Source organism: Mus musculus, chromosome 2 (assembly GCF_000001635.26).
Source record: "Mus musculus strain C57BL/6J chromosome 2, GRCm38.p6 C57BL/6J".
Classification (NCBI taxonomy): domain Eukaryota; kingdom Metazoa; phylum Chordata; class Mammalia; order Rodentia; family Muridae; genus Mus; species Mus musculus.
This window is the reverse complement of record NC_000068.7, coordinates 122,055,320-122,076,849: the sequence shown is the minus strand read 5'-3', so window position 1 is coordinate 122,076,849 and position 21,530 is coordinate 122,055,320. Positions and strand designations below refer to the sequence as shown.

The window sequence follows — 21,530 nt, the reverse complement described above, 5'->3', positions numbered from 1 at the left end:
TCTTCTTCAGCCTTGGAAGGCTGTGGGCAACCTATTCTTGTGCCTTCTATGGCATCTTTGTCCTAATTTCTGTGAATAGAATTTGATTTATCTGGAATGTGGATCACAGTGGCCAGATTGGCAAAAAGGACCTTGACACTCTGGGTCGCCCACACTGTTCTGGCTTTGAATGTCTATGATGTCAACTGGAAGTGCTGCTGTTTGGACTTCCATATCTCCCCAGGGAAAAACTCACTTTTCTTTCTCTTTTTTTAAATGTGTGAGTGTTCTGTCTGCGTGTACACCTGCATACCAGAAGAGGACCTCAGATCCCTTTAGAGATGGTTGTGGTTGCTGGGAATTGAACTCAGGCCTCTAAAAGAGGAGCCAGTGCTCTTAACTGCTGAGCTATTTCATGAGAGCTTATCACTAACTTGTCTTAAGAAAAATAAAAATGTCTACAACTGTGGTATTGCCATTCCTAATGTGTAGTGCATTTCATGCTTATTAAATTTTCCCAATTAAAAAAAAATTAAAGAACATGTAAGTCTAAGGAAATGGGGTTATACTATAAGTGCCCCAACATAAAGCTTTCACTGGAACCCAAATGAACACAAAGGGAGAGGAGGTAGCAAAAGACCAAATAGAAAGTTCTCTGTTGTTAGCACAGCTCCAGTTCCTTGTCCTGGTGAGAAGCAGCTTTTAAAATTGTGTGTGTGTGTGTGTGTGTGTGTGTGTGTTTGTGTGTGTGTGTGTTTGTGTACACGCGCGTGTGCTTGTGTATGTTTGGGATGTATGATGTAAATGGTTTGTTCTTGTGTGTGTATAATGTGCTTTGCATTTGGTGTGTATGGTGTATGTGTGTACATGGTTTGTGTATGTGTCTGTGTGTGATGGTATATGTGATTTGTGTGTCTGTGTGGTGTGTGTAATGTATGGTGTAAATGGTTTGAGTCTGTGTGATGTCAGGGTGTGTGTACATCAAGTTACCTATGGAAGTCAGAGGACAGCTTTTTTAAAAAGATTTTATTGTATTTTTATGTCTGGTGAGGGGGGCTGTGGGAATCCAGGAGAGAAAGTCAGGGCCTCTGGGGTGGAGTTAGAGGTAGTTGAGGGCTGCCTGGTGTGGGTGCTGGGAACCACACTTGGGTCTTCGACAAGATTAGTAAGCATTGTTGGGTGCTTAGCCATCGTCTCTCTGGCCTACAGGAAAGTGTGTGTGTGCTGAATCGCTCCACCGTGTGAGTCTGGGAGAGCAAACCAAGTTGTCAGGCTTGGTACCAAGTATCTTTACCCACTGAGCCATGTCCCCAGCCAGTGCGAGAAGTAATGCTTATATCTTATATAATTTTGATTTCTTTATTTTCTAGGATCCAGCAAGTAGGCAAGGAGGCCTATACCTTAGGGCTCTCTTCCTTCACCAACCCTTCGGTAGGGGCTGCCTGTGTCTGCTTCTTAGAATTGCTTGGCCTCAGCAGCCTCAAGCTCAGAGTTGACCTGAAAATGGCAAATGTAATTTTGGGCTCCAAGCGTAGAGATGAAGATGCTCGTTCCAGCTTCATCAGAGAGTCTCTGGGTACAGCACCTTTGCACCCTGCCACGTGTTGTCCATGGGAAATGAGGGACAGGTCAAATGTTGTCCACGGGAAATGAGGGACAGGTCAAAAGTCCTGAAGTGGAAATGAAAGTTTATGTTATTAATCTCACTTTCTTAGAAGTCATTTTAATTGGGTTTGAATGACCCTGAGCCTCATTAATTTAACAAAAATACCCAGGTCTGACTTTTTCTATTGAACACACACACACACACACACACACACACACACACACACACACACACACCTACCACATACACATATACTCCATACACATACAGTGTATGTCACACATATATACTACTACACGCACCCCATATACACATCACACATTACATGTCACACATACACACTGCATGGTCCCATATATAGATTACACACAGTCTATTACAGTTGGTCCTGGAGGTGCTGAGGCAGGATAATCACTAAGAACTCAAGGCCAGCATGAGTTACCCAGGGGCTTTACAGCCCATGCTCCCTCTTGATGGCTTTGATCTTACGCGGCTTTTCCTTCGGTTCTTGGTTATTTAGAGATATGGTCCCAACGTGTTCTGTCCTGCGTAGGCTGACCCTGACCTGAGCCTGCGCAGTCCATCTCGCTCAGCTGGAGCTACAGAGCTATGCAGCTGTGGCCACCGAGGTCTTGTTGCCTGTTTCTTACAGCTGAGAAGCTGTCTAAGCTTGCTGACGGTGACAGAGCAGCCACAGAAGAGCTGCTTGTTCTCTTGGAGGAAGGCGTGTGGGACAGCATTGAGCAGCAGGGCTTTAGCAGGTTTGTGAGTTGCAACCCCAGCCTCTTTAGTAAGCCTGGCTGTGCCAACCTGTGTTGGACTGCTCTTCCTTCAAATAGCTTGCTGCACTTTCATCAGCTCCCCACCCCCAACCCGTGGCCTTACTCAGCCAGCATAGGGCAGACAGAAAGTAGCTACCCATGGGACTCCCTCTCTTCAGATGAGAGGGAAATCTGTTCTGCTTTGTAGGCAAGAGACGTGGTGGGTTTTTAAGATCATTTTTATTTTATGTATACGAGTGTTTTGTCTGAAGGTATATCTATGTACCACAGAAGTGCAGTGTCCTTAGAGGCCAGATCCCTTGAACTAAAGTTACAAAAGGTTGTGAGCTGTGTGGGTGCTCGGAACTGCATGTGGGTGCTAGGGACTGAACATGGGTTCTCTGCAGGAACAGCGAGTGCTCTTAACGACTAAGTGTCTCTCCAGCCCAAGAGAGGTGGAAGGGTGGTTTTGTTTTCGAGACAGGGTCTCCCTGTGTAGCCCTGGCTGTCCTGAAACTCGCTCTGTAGACCAGGCTGGCCTCAAACTCAGATCTACCTGCCCCTGCCTCCTGAGTGCTGAAATTCAAAGACCTGTGCCATCACATTTGGCTAGTTTTTTTTTAAGTAGTGCAATAATTATTTGATATATATTTAAAAGCATATGTTCATTATTTTTACATATTTTATGAAATTTTTATTATATTTATTTTTACCACATGGAGATCAAACCAACAGCCTCATACACGCTAAGCATGTGCTCTACTGCCGGGTGACCCTGCCTGCCCTTGGTGAAAGGGTTTTTGGTTTTTTTGTTGTTTTGGGGTTTTGTTGTTGTTGTTGTTGATGATGATGTTTTGGTTTTTCAAGACAGGGTTTCTCTGTGTAGCCCTGGCTGTCCTGGAACTCACTCTGTAGACCAGGCTGGCCTCGAACTCAGAAAGATCTTGTCTCTGCTTGAGTGCTGGGATTGAAAGTATGTGCTACCGCTGGGCAGGCTGGGCAAGCTGGCTGACGCTCTCTCCCTCCCCTCCCCTCCCTTCCCCTTCCCTCCCCTCCATCCCTCCTTCCTTCCTTCCTTTCTTTGAGAGTATGTTTTGGTTAATTTATTTAATTTGTACTAATTTCCAAATTTTAAACTAGATCTATATTATATAAAGGGTATGTGTGTGCAAGCACACACACGTGTGCACATATGTGTCCAGGTGCCCATAGAAGCCAAAGATGTTAATCCCCTGGAATTAGAATTACAGGGTGGTGTGAGCTGCCTAATTTGGGTTACCTGGAGGAGCAGTAAACTCTCTTAGCCACTGAGTCATCTCTCTGCCCCCCTAAAGCTATACTTTATTTACTTATTTATTTCCATTTTTTGAGACAGTCTCACTATGGAGCCCTGCTGGCCTGGAACTCCTAGATATCCCCTGCCTCTGCCTATCCCTGAGAGCTCTATTTTAATGACTTTTTTTTTTCCCTCTGCTGTCCATCCCCAATTTTATTATAGGTTGTCCAGTGAGTCCAGCAGCCAGTGGGCATTAGTGCTTCAGTTCTGCATGCTCCATGACAGGAAGCTGAGCGTGTCCTACCTTAGAGAATGTGCCAAAGCCAATGACTGGCTGCAGTTCCTGGTCCACAGCCAGCTGCATAACTACCACCCAGCAGAGGTAAACCACACTCCCTGGCACTGTGTTCTCCAGGACTGTCTGCTCGAGACCCACATTGGCTGAGTCTATAACCTGGTGTCAGGCAAGGGCCAAATCATTGGACAGATGTGGACAAGTTTCTAGGATTCTAGGTTTAACATAGACATTCACTCAAATTCCCTTAAAAGCAACCAACTGTGTGCTCGGGTCTGCAGTCTCAGTACTATGGAAACTTGGGAGGCAGGATTGCAAGTTCTAGCCCAGCCACCCTGGGCCAGATAGCTGGATGTTGTAACAAACATCACATGGTCTTCTCTCCCACAGCTCAGCATTATAAAGAATCATCCTGAGCCCTGTTTTTATTGTTGTTGTTTTTTGTTTTTTTGAAATAGGGTTTCTCTGTATAGCCCTGGCTGTAATGTGAGTTGCCTTTAACATAGAGATCCATCTGCCTCTGCCTTCCAAGTGCTGGGACTAAAGTGCCACTACCACCTGGCTTTTTGTAAAAACTCACTCTGTGAAAAAGAACACTGAGTGTGTTTTAATCGTCTCTCTAGGTGGAATCTCTTCTTCAGTATTTCAGTCCTGTCCTTCAGAGCCACTTGAAGCTGGCTTCTGAGAAACTGTCATCAGGGTCCATCTCTAGGGATGACAGCTGCCTCCAGGAACTCCAGAAAAACAAAGGAGAAACGAGTAATTTCTTTGAAATTCTCCACCGGTGCTCAGATGAGTCCACCTCTTGGAGCTGGCTCCTGGCTGAGGCAGTGAGACATCGGGCTCCCATCCTCAGTGTCCTGGCCTCGTGTGTGCAGGTGAGCTGGCCACAGTGGGTGCTAAAACTCTACCTGCTTGGTGGCTTTGTCAGGACAGTGGCAGGCTAGGGGTGGATGCTGGCCATAAACTAAGACCCGGTCTCATATGGCTTGGTAGTTAGGAGCACACACTGCTCTCACAGAGGACCTGACTGACTTCCCTGCACCCATATTTGGTGGCTCATAGCCACTTTTAACGCAGACTTCTGTGGTTTCAAGGCTTCTGGGCTTCATGAACACCAGCACTCACACTTAACACTCAGATACTCACACACACAATTAGAAATCAAGGAAGTCTTTCAAAATGTCAGAACTACAAAACAGAACAAAACACAGACCAGCAAAGCCCCTTGACACCAAATTTGACCACGAGTTTGAATCCTGAGACTCACGAGGTGAAAGGAAATAGCTGACAGCCATAGGTCCATGACAGGTGTGTACATGCACACATGAGGAAGTAATGAGCTGGGGCTGGAGAGCTAGCTCAGGAGTTAGGGGTGCTTGTTGCTCTTGCAGAGAACTGGAGTTCAGTGCTCAGAGCTGCCTGTTATTCTGGCTCTAGGGAATCCGTTGTCCTCTTCAGGCCTCTGTGAGCATTAACACACATGGGCTCATGTACGCAGAGACAAAACAGAGAACAAGAAGGAAGAAGGAAGAAGGGAAAGGAAGGAAGCAAGCAGTAAGGTGGGAGGGGCCTGAAGTAGCTACAGGGGACAATTGTGAGGCTCTTACACCTGCTTCCAAGGTCAGACCTCAGGCTGTCTGTCCATTAAGCTGTCTCCTGGCACCAGTGAAGCCTACGGTGGGGACTCAGTTTCTGGCTGCCCTCAGGAAGGTGCTCTGCTAGGCAGGCACCCTCCTCCTCTTCCTTAGCACCTTGTTGGGGAAGGTTTTCTCACAAGCTGATTCCAGCTAGTTAGTGGAGTTTTGTCCATCTGTGTGATCGAGGCCCAGTTCCTTCATTTTGAAACATTCTTATCCAATGGTAGGGTGCCAGTGTTGTCTCCTGTCTCTGTGTTTGGATTGTCACCTCCGTGGAGGACAAGGTTGCAGCTGAAGCAATGGGACACATTCAGATCTCTGTAGAGGACCATCACTGGAGCCTGAAGGACCTGTCCATCATCTGGAGAACTGTATTGACAAGACGCAAGAGCCACACTCTCATCCGAGGTTTCCAGCTCTTTATTAAGGTATTGTTATACACATACACACATATGCACTCACACTCATGAGTGCACACACACACTTCAGACATTCCAGAACCTCAGGGTGTCAACATAGCATTCCTTGGCTTTTTCTTATTATCAGACCTGGATTTTTTTTTTTAAAGTCAACAAGAAATATTAATGGTAGCTGGGCGTGGTGGCGCACGCCTTTAATCCCAGCACTTGGGAGGCAGAGGCAGGCGGATTTCTGAGTTCGAGGCCAGCCTGGTCTACAAAGTGAGTTCCAGGACAGCCAGGGCTATACAGAGAAACCCTGTCTCAAAAAACCAAAAAAGAATTACACAAGAAATATTAATGGTAATAGAACTTGTGTGTGTGTGTGTGTGTGTGTGTGTGTGTGTGTGTGTGTGTGTGTGTGTGTGTGTGTGTGTGTTTAGTTTAGTATTGGGTATCCAGCCCTAGGACCTTTGAGATATACTGTATTTATTTAGCAGAGTACTTTATATGTATTGGTTTAGTAAGTTCTCACAATACTTTATAAAAATATTTTGTGTGTTAGGAAGTGGCATTACCTTTCTTTTACAGACTGATAACTAATACATAACTCAAACCGCACATACTCAAGTAGGCACGCTTACAATTCAGATTCATCACTTCTAATCCTAAATTCCTCTTTTCTGGCCTGACAACCCCACCAAAAATAGGCTAGTTGATACCACAGAGACCAACCAGTAGGAGGGTAAGTGGCTGGTGCTCTTTTGCCTCCGGGAATGTTTGTTGGGGCCATAGCGCCGCCTAGTGGATGGTTAATTTTTTCCCCCAAAAGGAAATAACATGGGAAACTTAATTTGATTCTTCCATTATTAATATCTTTGATGATCTGGATTTTCTAATTTTAACTCTTCTTCAAAGGATTCCCCACTTCTATTGATTATGGAGATGTATGAACTGTGTATGTTCTTCAAGAATTACGAGAAAGCCAAAGTTAAACTTTTGGAGTTCCAGAAAAGCCTTGAAACAGTAGGTGGAATTGGAGTGTCCTCCTCTCAGGTCTAAAGTTGGTTGGCAGGTCTTCATGCTGGTGGGTGGTATGGGGAAGCAGTAGACAACTGGTTGTGCCATGTGATTGACAATGAGTCACTGTCATTTCAGAGAAGCCAGACAGGTGGCGTTGTGACTTGTAGTTACCGTAAACAGAAGTGTCACGTCATGTGCTACTGTTATCTGTGTCCTGGTGGAGTAGCCAAACTTAGTGGGGCTGAGATCAGTGGTCCCTGCTGTGGACACCAAGAAGAGAGGGATGGTTCTTTGTCAAATGCAGGCTGGCTCTTGACACCCTCTTCTGGTGCATCTGAAGACAGCTACAGTGTACTTAGACATAATAATAAAGAAATCTTTTTAAAAAATCTTCTGGGCTCAAATACAAGCCCAGACCCCTTCTAGGGAGCTGCCAAGTGAAGCATGGTTGGTTAGGAATAGCACAGGGGGACTGATTTGATAGTAGGAGGCATTTAAGCCTGGGACTTCGGTGGTTCCTAGAGTTTGGCACTCTGGACTGTCACACACATAGCCCCCTCACCAGCACTTCCTGCAGAGTGGCAGAGCTGCCTTTGTCCCCATCACTGCTTCCTGCCATCTGTCGGGTGCACAGACCCTCCTTTTGTGATAGGCCCATGAGAGTAGTAAGAAGCCTTGGGAATGTTCGGGGCTTTCTTGATCCCAGATTTGGGGGTTCTGCTTTTTCTTTCCTTTTTTAGATTTATTTATTTTATATCTGTGAGTACGCTGTCACTCTCTTCAGACACCATAAGAGGGCATCAGATTCCGTTAAAGATGGTTGTGAGCCACCATGTGGTTGCTGAGAATTGAACTCAGGACCTTTGGAAGAGCAGTCAGTGCCTTTAACCACTGAGCCACCTCTCCGGCCTCATGGGGTTCTGCCTGTTCATTCCCACAAACTCTTCTGAGCCTCTGTTGTCTTTCCTAGCTTGACACAGTGGCCGCAAGGGTCCTTCCTATCATACCTGCCTCGTGGATGAAAGACCAGGTTTGTTTCCTTTTGAAACTTATGCCGCAGCAGTGTGAGACGCAGTATGAGCTGGGGAAACTCCTCCAACTGTTTGTTGGCACTGAGCAGCTCTTCTCTGACGGTAAGACAGTTTTATTCTGAAGCTGCTGCCAAGTTGTTAGCTCTTGTATGTTGGAATTATTTTTGGAAGGCGGTCAGAATATTAGATATATTGGATAGATAGCAGCACACTGACGTCCATCCATAACTGAGCATGAAGAGGTCATCTGTAACAGCAGCATCTACTGTAGTGCAACCAGTCCTTCTAAGCAGCTGATACATGCTCGCTCTTGCAAGTGTGCTTGCTCTCTCTCTCTCTCTTCCTCTCTCTCTCTCCCTCCCTCCCTCCCTCCCTTCTTCCCTCCCTCCGTCTCCTCTCTCTCCCTCTCCCTCCCTCCTTCTTTCCCTCCCTCTCCCTCTCTCTCTCTCTCTCTCTCTCACACACACACACACAGAGAGGTGGGGGGGGGGAATGAGCAAGCTAACCTGAGTCATTGTCTCCAAGGTTAGCGGATTACTATGATATTGAAGAGCACCAATCTGAGACACTTGACAGCATGGTGGTTCACACCTATAGGCCCAGTGCCCAGAAAGCTGAGGTAGGAAGATTGTCATGAGATCAAGGCCAGTCTGGACTTCACAGTAAGATCCTGTCTAATAAAAGCCACATGTGTATAGTAGAGGCTGATTTCATGTGCTAATCTTATCGCTACCAGTTCTTAGAGCAAGGTGGGCAAGTTCAGCCAGACTTTGACTAAGGATATTGCAAGGTATACACACATACTCCCTCACACACATACCACATACACTCATATATATATATATATATATATATATATATATATATATATACACACTGAAAGTGCTAAATGCCATATATACATGTGCTACAGACCCTCTGGGCCCCTGGTCTGTGTGGAATGGGATCTCTTAAGCAGATGAGCAAAGAGTCGGATGGAGTGACAGACAGACAAACACGCAAGAGTGGTGTTGGATCTGAATGTAATTTTCCAGTCGAGCCTCAGACTTTTTATAATACAGAGTAAATTGCAAATCATAACAGAATAAGGCACATTGAATTTTTCCAGGTGCAAAAGGAGTGACTTCAAAAGGAACCAGATAAATGTTTAACACTAGAGATTAGCACAGATGCAAGGGGAGTGACTTCAAAGGGAATTTGTAGGGACCAGATAAATGTTTACACTAGAGAATAGCACCTTCTGCCAGGCAAGAGTTTTACACTTAGTGTTAATAGCACCAGGGTTGTTAACTCTTGACACGCCTCAAGAATAATGTAGTGACCCCAAAATTCTCTAGGCCTTGTTAAATTATCTTGTCTGAAGGATCCTCATTTATCAGTATAGTATATTAATTTGCTCTTGGCATGGAATGTAGTCTGTAATATGAATTTCTATCTCAGTGAGAATTCCAGACTCTTTCTGCAGACAACTGAATTAATGGCTAGTGCTTAATTGTTTTATGGTAGTGCTTAATTAGTTACTGAATAGGTTAAACTCCTTGCTGCTATCTGGAATCTAAGAACACTGGGAAAAGGCTTTAGCTATGTTAGAATACAATCTTAAAAGGCATTTACTATAAGGTAATTCTTAATAGAGTGCACGTGAATCTATACATTAGACTAACGTGGTGGAAATTTGAATATTATGGGTTAGGGAAAGAAATGCCATAACTCTGGGAGGAAAATTTCCATGGAACTCTTATCCTCGTGAACAGCTTCCAGGCTTTTCGCCTGTCAAACTGACCCAAACTAGAGAGCTGACTTTCACCAGACATCCAGGAGGAGAGTCCTAGAAATTCATTTCTCATGAGCAGCTTTTTGGCATTTCTGCCTCACAAGCTGACTCCACCGGAGTGCCCTTGGCATACATGCGAATATATTCATACATACACAGGTATATTTATATACATACTCATGTATACATATATGTGTGTCCTAATGGCACTTAGCATTTTGAGTATGTAAGGACTTGCCCTTAGTGGCTTCTGCAGTCAGTCAGAAGAGAAGGCTTGTTTTTACAGGATACATGGCATGCACCTGTAATCTTAGCACTTGGAAGGTAGAAACAGAAGAGTCAGAATTCAGGGGTTTCCTTAGCTATATAATGAGTGCAAGACCAGCCCAGACTCTGTGCTACCCTGTCTCAAAAGAATAAACAAACAACAAAGAAGAAAGGAAGGAAGGAAGGAAGGAAGGAAGGAAGGAAGGAAGGAAGGAAGGAAGGAAGGAAGGAAGGAAGGAAAAAGAAAGGCCCCCGTTTCCCCTTTAGGCACCCTGCTGTCCCCTGCCACTCTGTCACCTCAGCAGCACTGCCGTGTAACCGCGCCCTCTCTCCTGCACAGGGCCAGACGTGCAGAAGCTGTGTCTCCTCAGCCAAGTGCTGAAGGACACACCTATCGCCATTAGCCCTGCAGTCATTTCCAGCTACAGCACTGAGAACTTTCAGCGGGAATGTAGATCTATTTTGGAGAAGCTAAAAGCAGATGGGCAGTTTGCTGTGGCTAGGAGAGTGGCCGAGTTAGCAGCCCTGCCTGTGGACAGCTTGCTGATTGAACAGGTATATCTTAAGTTACTCAAACTCCCAACAGAACCAGTGGGATGCAGTCCATAGGCAATGCAGCCCTTTCCCAGACTGCTTCAGAAGTGAGTACACTTTTGATATAGTAACTGACGTATGTTTTGATGTAAGCATGGCCTATAGAACAGTGGTTCTCAACCATGGGTCATGACCCTGTTGGGGGGGTCTCAGACCAGATATTTACATTGTGGTTCATAACAGTAGCAAAGTTACAATTATGAAGTAGCAATGAAAATAATTTTGTGGTTAGTGGGGTGGCGTCACAACATGAGGAACTGTATAAAGGGCCACAGATTAGGAAGGTTGAGAACCACTGCTGTGAGGTGCACTCCAGCTGTTTGCTTTTGAAGAGGATAACTATACGGTGGCTTTCCCTTGGCTCTCAGATGGACTGAGAACCGTTTTCATACTAACTTTCCACATAATTGCATCCAGCGCCCTCTGCAGCCCAGGCTGGTCTGCACTCACTAGATTTGCTTGCAGCCAGCGTGTCCTTAGGAAGTGTTAATGTCTGTGATGATGCTTCTTGACCCAGGCAAGGCTGATGTCTGCTTTGTTCAATTTCAGTTAACTCAGGAAATGCAAACACTAACACACACTCCGCAGTGGTCCCTGAAACAAGAAAGACTTGGCTTCTGGAAAAAATGCCATGAAATTTTTAAGAAAAACTCTATTTCAAAGAGAGCAGCCTCTTCCTTCTTCTCTAGCCAAGCCCCCGAGGTGAGTGAGCACCCTGCTGAACAGGGCAGCCTTGAGGAGCGCCATCTGCTGCTCACTCTGGCTGGCCACTGGCTTGCCCAAGAAGAGCCGGTTCCCGTGGAGGAACTGGAGGGGCTGGAGAAACAGATTTGGATCTGCCGCGTCGCCCAGCACACATGTGGAGGGGCTGAAGAGGAAGCCAAGCCCAGCCTCTCTCAACACAAGTTGGCTGCTGCTGAACTTTCTTTTGATAGCTTAGCCAGTGAGCTGTCCTTCTCCAAGCTCGCTGCTTTGAACACATCCAAATACTTAGGCCTTAATGATCTTCCATCCAAGACGACGTGTGAGAACAGACTGAAACACAAAGAGCAGGAGTCACTGAACACTTTGATCGGGCAGCTGCTGGATGGTGGCTGTGTGCATGAAGCAAGCAGAGTGTGCCAGTATTTCCGTTTCTATAGCCAGGATCTAGTGCTGGTGTTGCACTGCAGAGCCTTGGCCTCCGCAGAAGCCACCATGGAAGACTTGCACTCAGAGATCCGTGCCCTCCTCTCAAGTGCCGCACAGCCTGAGGACCTGGAGAGCCCGAGTGTCCCTCTTCGGAAAGCCCATAGCTGTAAGTAAAGGCGGCCACACTGTCCTCTTTGCCACACAGTGCTGGTCCTGTTTCCAAAAAGGAGAGACCACTCGGGATGTCATACTTACATTGAATTAAAGAGATAGTGACTTTCCCCAAATAATCAATCCATAAGTAGTCTACAAAGTAACACTTGCTTTTTAACTGGCTTAGAGATGAGGTAGAGGGACTCCTGGCTGATAGTTAGTTTGGTGAAATGATATAAATACAAGCCAGCACTGGGAAGCAAATGCTACCTAGTCAAGCTATCTCAGAACCAAACCAAGCCATAAATGCCCAGGCGTGTGAGCACATAAACCATAAATGCCCAGGCAGTGGCACACGCCTTTAATCCCAGCACTCGGGAGGCAGAGGCAGGCGGATTTCTGTGAATTGAAGGCCTATTTCGTCTACAAAGCAATTTCCAGCACAGCCAGGTCTAGGAAGAAAAGAAAACGTTGATATAAAACACATGCACCTTGCAGGGAACCATAGTTTGGTTCCCAGCATCCATCCAGTCAGGTAGTTGACAACCACCTGTACCTGTAGCTCCAGGGGATGTCCCTCCCCATGCCACACAGAGCTAAAGTGGAATCTTGTTGAAAGGTTTATAATCATATACTGGTAGCTCAGGATAGCATCTGGCCTCCTTGAGGTGGGTTTTCTACACAGACACAGTATAGAGAACTGTTGCCTTTGCTTTCTGATGCTGGCTGGTCCTGGGAGGAGCACACTCGGCCTTTACTGCCATCTGAGAGTCACCGTGGGAAGCGGCTCATCCCACTCTTAGGTTAGGGATAGATTTTATCATTGTGCAGTTTTACATCGTGTGTTTTTGCATCTGTTGATCTTCTGTGCTGTCCTTCTTTAAACTATTAATATGATTAGATATGTTTAATGATTTTTTAAAAAACATTGCATTCCCAGAGTAAACTCTCCTTGACATACTATCCTTTTTGATTAATATGTAAATTGATTAGCTCTTTTGTTTATATTTATGTTCTTGAATATTTATTGATTTTTTTTTAACAGGGTTTCTCTGTGTAGCCCTAGCTGTCTTGGAACTCACTCTGTAGACCAGGTTGGCCTCAAACTCTGAGATCCTCTTGCCTCTGCCTCCCTAAGTAATAGAATTAAAGACATGTACCACCACACTCAGCTGTAATTTACTTCTTAAAAATAAGTTTTTGTCGCCGGGCAGTGGTGCACGCCTTTAACCCCAGCACTTGGGAGGCAGAGGCAGGTGGATTTCTGAGTTCGTGGCCAGCCTGGTCTAAGGAGTGAGTTCCAGGACAGTCAGGGCTACACAGAGAAACCCTGTCTCAGAAAAAAAAATGTTTTGTCTGTTTTTCCCTTTTAAAAATTAGGATAATACTGGTTTCATAAATTGGAAATTATTACTGTCTTTTATTTTCTGTACAAGATCTTTCTCATACACCTCCCTACTCCCCAGTCCCTCCCAAGATCTCATGTAGCCTAGGCTGACCTTTGACTCCCTGTGTATCTGAGGAGGATGCTGGAGCCGTGGTCTCCCTGCCTCAGTCCAAGCGCTTGGATTGAGGCATGAGCCACCATGCTGGCTTAATGTTATTAACTTAAATGTTTAGTAGAATTTACCAGTAGACTCATCTGAATCTGGATACTTACTTTAGAATATTTAAAATTATGAATTCCTTTTCTTTAACTATAGAGGTTATCTTTTGGGATGAGTTGCAGTAGTTCGGTAGAAGAAATGTTGAATTTCCTGCTTTTTGGGTTACTTATTTGGGTTCCTTTATTGTGGGTTGTTGGGTTTTTTTTGTTTTGGTTTGGTTTTGGTTTTTTTTTTTAAGGAAAAAAAGTGCATGCGTGTTTTCGCTGTGTACATATCTGTGCATCACACATGTGCCTGGTGCATGCAGAGGGTGCCCGAACAGAGTATTGGATCCAGTGGAAGTATAGTTAGTTGTGAAACACGGTGTGGCTTCTGGGAATCAAACTGGAGTCTGAGTGTTCTGAACTGCTGAGCCATTTCTTCAGCCCTTCACTTCCATTTTGACAGCGGGTCTATGTAGCCCTGCCTGCCCTGGCACTCACTGTAGAGCACATGTCTAACTGTGTACCATGTGTGTATCCAGTGCGCTTATTGGCCAGAAGAGGGTGTTGAGCCCCTGGAATAGGAGTTAGGGTCGGTTCTGAGCTGCCATGTGGGTACTGGGAATTAAACCTGGGTCCTCTCTACAAAGGATTTACCTCCTCCCAACCGCTGACCCAAGCCTCTACCATCACTGCCAATAGATGCTTGGGTGCCAGGACAGGGGAGAGTGGGCACAGGAGTTCACTTCCAGCCTTAGGCTGACACTAGAGCTTGTGTGCTCTTGTGTACACACACTTGCAGTATCTCTCCTCCACCTCAGGGCCCGGCTCTGGGTTTCTAGAGATTCCTAGCTAGGGAGATACCAGTTCTGGTCATCTTAAGTTTGCTCGCAGTTCTACTTCTCAGCTCCTCACGCAGCTGCTGCATGTCTAGGTTGTATATGGCAGAAACTCAGCAGAGGAACAGAGTGGAGCAAGCCTATTCCATCTCCCTAGAACTGTGCTCATGCGGAGGACGGATGGAGCAACGTGGCCTGAGCTGTGCCCTTCCTTCCCCTTCTTCACCACCGTCTAATTTGGGGTTGGTTTGTTGTGTGTATTTTGAGACACAGCCCTTAGCCCTAAGTAACCAAGGTTGACCTTGAACTCCAGATCTTCCTACTTCTAAGTGCTAGAATTCCAGGATTGCCCTCCCACACCATGCTTTGCTTTTAAACTATGTTTTTAGACTTAAGCTGGTTTTTTTTTTCTGTTTATTTGTATCCTGGGCTGGCCTGGAATTCACTGTATGAATGACAGTGCTCTTGAATTTACAGAGTGCTGGGGTTAGAGGCGTGTGCCACCACGCCTAGCTATGTGAAGTTAGAAATGGAGCCCAGGGCTTCATGCATACCAAGTAAGCACTCAACTGCATGAACTAGATCTGCTCAGTGTACCAAATGACAGAGTCCACTCATATAGGCTGCCAAAGTACATTCAATGCTGTCTTCTCAAAGCTCTCAGAATGCCTTTTTGTTATTTTCGCATGCCCAGCAAGCACGTGCATGTTCCTGTCAGGATGCACCAACAGGCTAAGATTATTCTACTGAGTGGTTGTACCATAGTTTAACGAAGCTTTACGACAGACAGGGATGGTGGCTCACAACTGTAATCTAAGCACTAGGGAAGCTAAAGCAGGAGAATCACGTTGAACTTAAAGCTAAAAATGAGATGCTCAGAGACAAAAGGGGAAGGACAGCAAGTGTTCCATACTCACTTTTACTTTCTCCTGGTACCAAGAAGTAAAGAAGCATGTGTCCCATTTCAGACAGTGCTGGGGCTGAACCTAAGGCCTTAGAAATGCTGGGCAAGCACTCCACACTGAGCTGTGAGACTAAGAGTGAGACTGGGGGAGCGATCTGAAGGAGAAAGGGGAGTGGGGGTGGGAGCAGGAGCTCTGTCTTCTCAGAGTAGGAACCAAGGTGCCTGAGAGATGTTTGGAGATAAGCAGACCTGCTGGAGTATATATACAACGTGAGGAATTTAGAAGCAGACATCTTGATACTGATCTCTAGAGCATGAAGAAAGCTTCAAGCCTGAGGTGGTCTGAGATTATTGAAATCATGGATGGATTTCCCGAAGGGTGGTGATGAAAGTTTTAAGTGGGGTTCTGTCAGAAGTGGCTGCAGGCCCAGATGCATCATGGGAATTGAATTCAGGGAGCTTTTCAGAGTGCTGAAGTCATGGGGAGAGGACACCCTAGAGCTCTCCTCAGACTTGTGTTTGCTTTCAGCTTCAAGTTTGGACAGTCAGTCATTTGTGATGGTACCACCCACTGATGAGGTAGCCCAGAACCTCCACACTCTCATAAGCAAGTGCCTCCATGGGAAGAACTACTGCCGGCAGGTCCTCTGTCTGTATGAACTTGCCAAGGTATGCACCAGACGGGGATCCCCAAAGGAGCACTGTCTGAAAGGGAGGCGGGACGTGCCAGTGGAGTCTTCCCAGGAAGGTAGAGCAAGATATTTAACTTCCATGGGTTCCTGGCTCCTCTCTATAAATAATGGCTTGAACATGAGTTCCTTCTGATTTTACTTTCTAACTTGAACATTACACATAATGTGATGCATACAAAGACAGACTTCTTCACCCTCTCACTCCCACAGTAGACAGGATGTGTGTGGCTCTGTGCTGGTTGAGAAACAGAAAGTACAAGAAGTTTGTCCTAAAGACTAGGGTGTCTGGAAGCACAGGCTGCAGCCCTGGCTCCAGGATAAGCCTTTTATTCTATTCCTTTACTCTGTGTAATTGAAAAGATGAGCGTTCCACAAGTGACGAGCCTGACGTGGTGAAGGGCAGGACTGAGAGGCATCACTTACTCTTCTGGGGTATTGGGATTGCTGAGGTCAGGCAGTAGTGGCCTGTCCACACATTTCCTACTATTTGCTTCTAAAAATGACTCTGCTCCTGTTATCTTCCTCTTAGGATTTGGGCTGTTCCTATGGAGATGTTGCTGCTAGGGACAGTGAAGCCATGCTCCGAGCAATCTTGGCTTCTCAGCGGCCTGACCGATGTAGACAAGCCCAGGTCTTCATCAACACCCAGGGCCTTGAAGCAGACACTGTGGCTGAACTAGTGGCTGAAGAGGTGACACGGGAGCTACTGACTCCATCAGAGGGAACAGGTGCCCCCCTCTCCAGACCTCACCAACCTCTCAGACAGTATTCTTAGTTTCCCAGTGTGAAAAATCTGAATGTTACAGTCATACACTACTTGTATTATTGCCCTTTCAATACTGCATATTATTAGAAAAAGAACCCTTTACAATCATCTTATTGTTCTATAATCTTGGTTATAGTAATTCTGCTTCTGAAATAATGCCCTTGTCCCATAAAGCCAGCTAGAAAGAGCTATCGGGATTACCTCCTGGGCACAGTTGGCCTCCTGGCACCGTGTTCTGGTTCTTCTGCCAGCCCTCATGGAAAACTCAGTACCTGACTCCACATCTTTTGTGCAGGAGAAAAGCAACCTTTCAACCCAGCAGAGGAAAGCCAGACATTTCTTCAGCTAACTGCTTTGTGTCAAGACCGTACATTGGTAGGCATGAAGTTGTTGGACAAGATTCCCTCTGTCCCCCACGGGGAGCTGTCTTGCAGTAAGTCCTTATAATTAAAACGCTTGTACTGTTGTAGTTTTAAGTTCAAGCCCATCGGAGCATAAGAGCTCTCTAGACAGGACTTCCCCAGCCAAGAAGTCAGTGGGAGGCCCAGGCCCACCTCACCCATGTTCTGCCTCCCAGCCACAGAGCTCCTGATCCTGGCCCACCACTGCTTTACCTTCACGTGCCACATGGAAGGCATCACCAGAGTCCTGCAAGCCGCCCGCATGCTCACAGATAACCACTTGGCTCCCAATGAGGAGTACGGATTAGTGGTGAGTCCCCTTGAACCTACCATCGTTCTGAGGCAGCTTTAAAGAGACAAGGGCCCCAGCTTGCAGCTGATAGGGTCTCTGGATCCTTTATCTACTTGATTACTGGCCAGGGAGCCAAGCCCTCTGTTCCTCGTTGATTTGTCAAAATCAGTGTCTCAAAAGAGCAGAAAACAAGATGTTCCCTGCCATGTACCACGGCTGATGTACCTTCTTGGTACAAAGGGAAGTCTACTTTTTTAGGGAAAGAACTCTTTCTCCCCTAAACAAGTTTCAGGCATGATCTGTAAATGAAGCACTCAAGTTCTTTATGCTTCCCCAAATGCTGACCCAGGTCATCTAAGTAAAATGTAGCCCACTTGGGCTGGTGAGATGGCTCAGCGGGCAAGAGCACCCGACTGCTCTTCCAAAGGTCCGGAGTTCAAATCCCAGCAACCACATGGTGGCTCACAACCATCTGTAACAAGATCTGACGCCCTCTTCTGGAGTGTCTGAAGACAGCTACAGTGTACTTACATATAATAAATAAATAAATCTTTAAAAAAAAAAAATGTAGCCCACTAGCCGGGCATGGTGGAGCACGCCTTTAATCCCAGCACTCGGGAGGCAGAGGCAGGCAGATTTCTGAGTTCAAGGCCAGCCTGGTCTACAAAGTGAGTTCCAGGACAGCCAGGGCTATACAGAGAAACCCTGTCTCGAAAAACCAAAAAAAAAAAAAAAAAAAAAAACTGTAGCCCACTGCAATGAGTGCTGAGAGCACCACTCAGAAAGGCATGGTAGCAGTAGATAGGCAGTCCATTAAAGACAGGGGTGACAACCAGCGACATCCCAAAGGCTCAGTCCAAATCCAGGGAAGCCCCAGCTGGGTGAGTGGGAAGGAGTGAAGCATGGCAGCCTGGCACTAACCTGTCCCTTTGAGATATTTAGTGATGGTAGTGGTTTGACTTCAACAGCCTCACATGCTTTCTCCTCAGGTCCGCCTCCTCACTGGCATCGGGCGCTACAATGAGATGACGTACATATTTGACTTGCTGCATCAAAAGCATTATTTCGAAGTTCTGATGAGAAAGAAGCTAGACCCAGTAGGTGTTTAATAGTGAGCTCCAGGATCTGTGAGTCTCCCCTGCTCTTGGGAATACATCTGTGTGGGCTCCACAATGCTCAGAGAGAGCAGAGACTTCCCTGGGTGCACACTATCACCAGTGACTTACATTAGAGTTCAGACTGAGTCATGATTTATGCTAAATATAAAATATTTGTCCTCCTTCACTTCAGCCTTTTACCCCTAATTTGTTTAGAAGTGCCTCTTCTGAGAAGGACATATCTCCTTGGAAAACTTGCTGAAAATAGGTGGATAGGGAATTTCTACGAGTTAAGGAGGAAAAAGAATAGGATTAAAATATATGAAAAAACTCACACCCCCCCCCCGCCAGCCCCCATCACACACACACCAAGGCTGGAAGCACTGCACAGACTAGGAGAAGACAAGGAGCTATTGCTGATGTCTAGGAAGAAGCTTTGGCAAGCGGCCTGGCTTGCTTGGTATTTGGGCTCTGCAGCTTCTCTGTCCTCATTCTGTGCAGTGACATGAGGCATGTCACTCACATAGTCTTTGTTTCCAAAGCATTGGTGGTAGGTGCATGACTTACTGTCTGTCTTTGTTCATTTCTCCTGTCAAAAAGTAGTTTTTTTAAAAAAAAAAAAAAAGATTGGGGCTGGTGAGATGGCTCAGCGGTTAAGAGCACTGACTGCTCTTCCAAAGATCCTGAGTTCAAATCCCAGCAACCACATGGTGGCTCACAACCATCCGTAATGAGATCTGATGCCCTCTTCTGGTGTGTCTGAAGACAGCTACAGTGTACTTATATATGATAGATAGATAGATAGATAGATAGATAGATAGATAGATGGATGGATGGATGGATGGATGGATGGATGGATGGATGGATGGATGGATGGATGGATGGATAAATAGATAAATAAATAAATCTTTTTAAAAAATCTGCCGGGTGTGGTGGCGCACACCTTTAATCCCAGCACTTGGGATGCAGAAGCAGGCGAATTTCTGAGTTTGAGGCCAGCCTGGTCTACAGAGTGAGTTCCAGGACAGACAGGGCTACACAGAGAAACCCCACCTTGAGAAAAAAAAAAAAAGAAAACTACTGTTAGGCCTTTCAGGAGAATCCTGCTGATTGCAAAGCAGCAAGATCTGACAGAAGGCCAATCTTCAGGATCTTGCAGATTTTAATTATTTTGAGGCACTTTCTCATTTAAAATTGTCTTAATAGCTTTTTCCTGATTACAAAAGTAATACATATGCCACTTAGAAATCAACACAGGGGGCTGGTGAGATGGCTCAGCGGTTAAGAGCACCGACTGCTCTTCCAAAGGTCCTGAGTTCAAATCCCAGCAACCACATGGTGGCTCACAACCATCTGTAATGGGATCTGATGCCCTCTTCTAGAGTGTCTGAAGACAGCTACAGTGTACTTACAAATAATAAATGAACAAATAAGTATTAAAAGAGAAAGATTGTTATAAAAAAAAAATCAACACAGAACTCCTCAGTGTTCATCACCTGGAGACACCCACTACTAATATAATATACCCCTTTCTTTGCATATGTACCCCAAAATTTACCTTTTAGTAAAATGATACGCTTTGAGAATAAGAGATAATTGAGGTTCTCCTTTTATACAATGTTTACTATGGCTGTTTCCCAAGTCGAGACAATCGTGCTTCAGAGGCCATAGTTAAGTGATATAAAGCATGTGCTTAGCCCTGGGTCCAGTTCCATAATAGAGAAAAAAGAGAAAGACAGCAGTCTAACGGCTACAAGATGTTCTTAGCCTTTATTTGGGGCATCCAGGCTGCTTTTAATTAATGCTATTGAGTGTGTTACATTCAGCTTCACACTGCACATCTTTAGGACAGTCCTAGCAAACAGCCTTTAGATAAGTATGTGCTCTTACAGGATTCTTTCTTGGTCAGGTGACTGTGTATGCTCCCCAACAATGAGGACACGCCTGTTTCCTTGTTTTCAAGACAGCTTAAGATTTTATTGTCATTTCCATTCTATTCATTTACCTTTCATTGGGTATTTTAAACACTTTATAAAACCAATGGACTCAGTTGATTCTCTCCTGTGGTCCCTGGCTGAGACCTTAGATATACCCTTTTTTCTGGGCAGACCGGCACCCTGAAGACAGCCCTACTAGACTACATCAAACGTTGCCGCCCTGGAGACAGCGAAAAGCACAATATGATTGCCCTGTGCTTCAGTATGTGCCGGGAGATAGGAGAGAATCACGAGGCAGCAGCCTGCATCCAACTGAAGCTGATTGAGTCTCAGCCCTGGGGTAAGTGCAGTCTTAGGAGTCTTAGGAGCTCTGGGGAGCAGTCCAGGTGGCAGAAGATGACAGTTCACAGAAACATTTGAACCTTAGGACTGAACATGCTAAGGTGTCATCCACCAAACCTAGGAGTTACATTCTATTAGGGCATATATTTCTCACCAGCCTTCACCCGAGTGAACACACCTGCTTGTGAATATACCTAGGATGTTTTTCCCATCTAGCCTGCCATCACTGAGTGGATCTGAGCCACTGAGCTTTCTAACAACTGTCCTTTATTCTACAGAGGAAAGCCTCAAGGATGGAGCCCAACTAAAACAGCTCCTGCTTAAAGCCCTGACTCTGATGTTGGATGCAGCAGAGAGTTACGCCAAGGTAACCAGTGTTATTCTAACCTGGCCTCCAGCCTTGGCAGTACTAGGAATTACTTTGGCTTGGGCTCTTCCAGCGAAGAGGGAGTGTATAATGAATTAAGCAAAGGTCAGAGAACAGAAGGGACGGTCACAATAAAGTTCTCCCTTCCTGTGTCTCCTCCACCCTTGTCCCTCAGGACTCCTGTGTTCGACAGGCCCTGCACTGTAACCGGCTCACCAAGTTGATAACACTACAGATTCACTTTCTCAACAGTGGCCAGAATACAATGCTTATCAACTTGGGCCATCAGAAGCTAATGGACTGTATCATGACCCTACCTCGGTTCTACCAGGTAAGAATACTCGGGCAAGTACTGCCAGCATGCCTGCTCATCCTGT

At 45.8% G+C, this 21,530-nt stretch overlaps 1 protein-coding gene across 6 annotated transcripts in view; it reads left to right on the top strand.

Annotated features, from left to right (window-relative positions):
• Positions 1–21,530, top strand: part of Spg11 (SPG11, spatacsin vesicle trafficking associated) — a 65,909-nt gene that overhangs the window by 42,585 nt on the left and 1,794 nt on the right. Inside the window, exons 22-38 of one of the 6 annotated variants that reach the window (XR_374438.4) lie at positions 1,350–1,555; positions 2,238–2,346; positions 3,845–4,004; positions 4,541–4,795; positions 5,785–5,985; positions 6,874–6,981; positions 7,949–8,111; positions 10,391–10,605; positions 11,194–11,941; positions 15,789–15,928; positions 16,481–16,642; positions 17,013–17,150; positions 17,295–17,428; positions 18,400–18,507; positions 20,616–20,784; positions 21,065–21,153; positions 21,329–21,484. Coding sequence is in view for 4 of the 6 variants with exons in the window: in NM_145531.2 (NP_663506.2) it covers positions 1,350–1,555; positions 2,238–2,346; positions 3,845–4,004; positions 4,541–4,795; positions 5,785–5,985; positions 6,874–6,981; positions 7,949–8,111; positions 10,391–10,605; positions 11,194–11,941; positions 15,789–15,928; positions 16,481–16,679; positions 17,013–17,150; positions 17,295–17,428; positions 18,400–18,507; positions 20,616–20,784; positions 21,065–21,153; positions 21,329–21,484 (3,298 nt within the window). In the remaining 2 variants the exon portion in view is untranslated. The other 5 variants (XR_003951843.1, NM_145531.2, XM_011239422.3 and 2 more) reach the window with 5 other exon arrangements.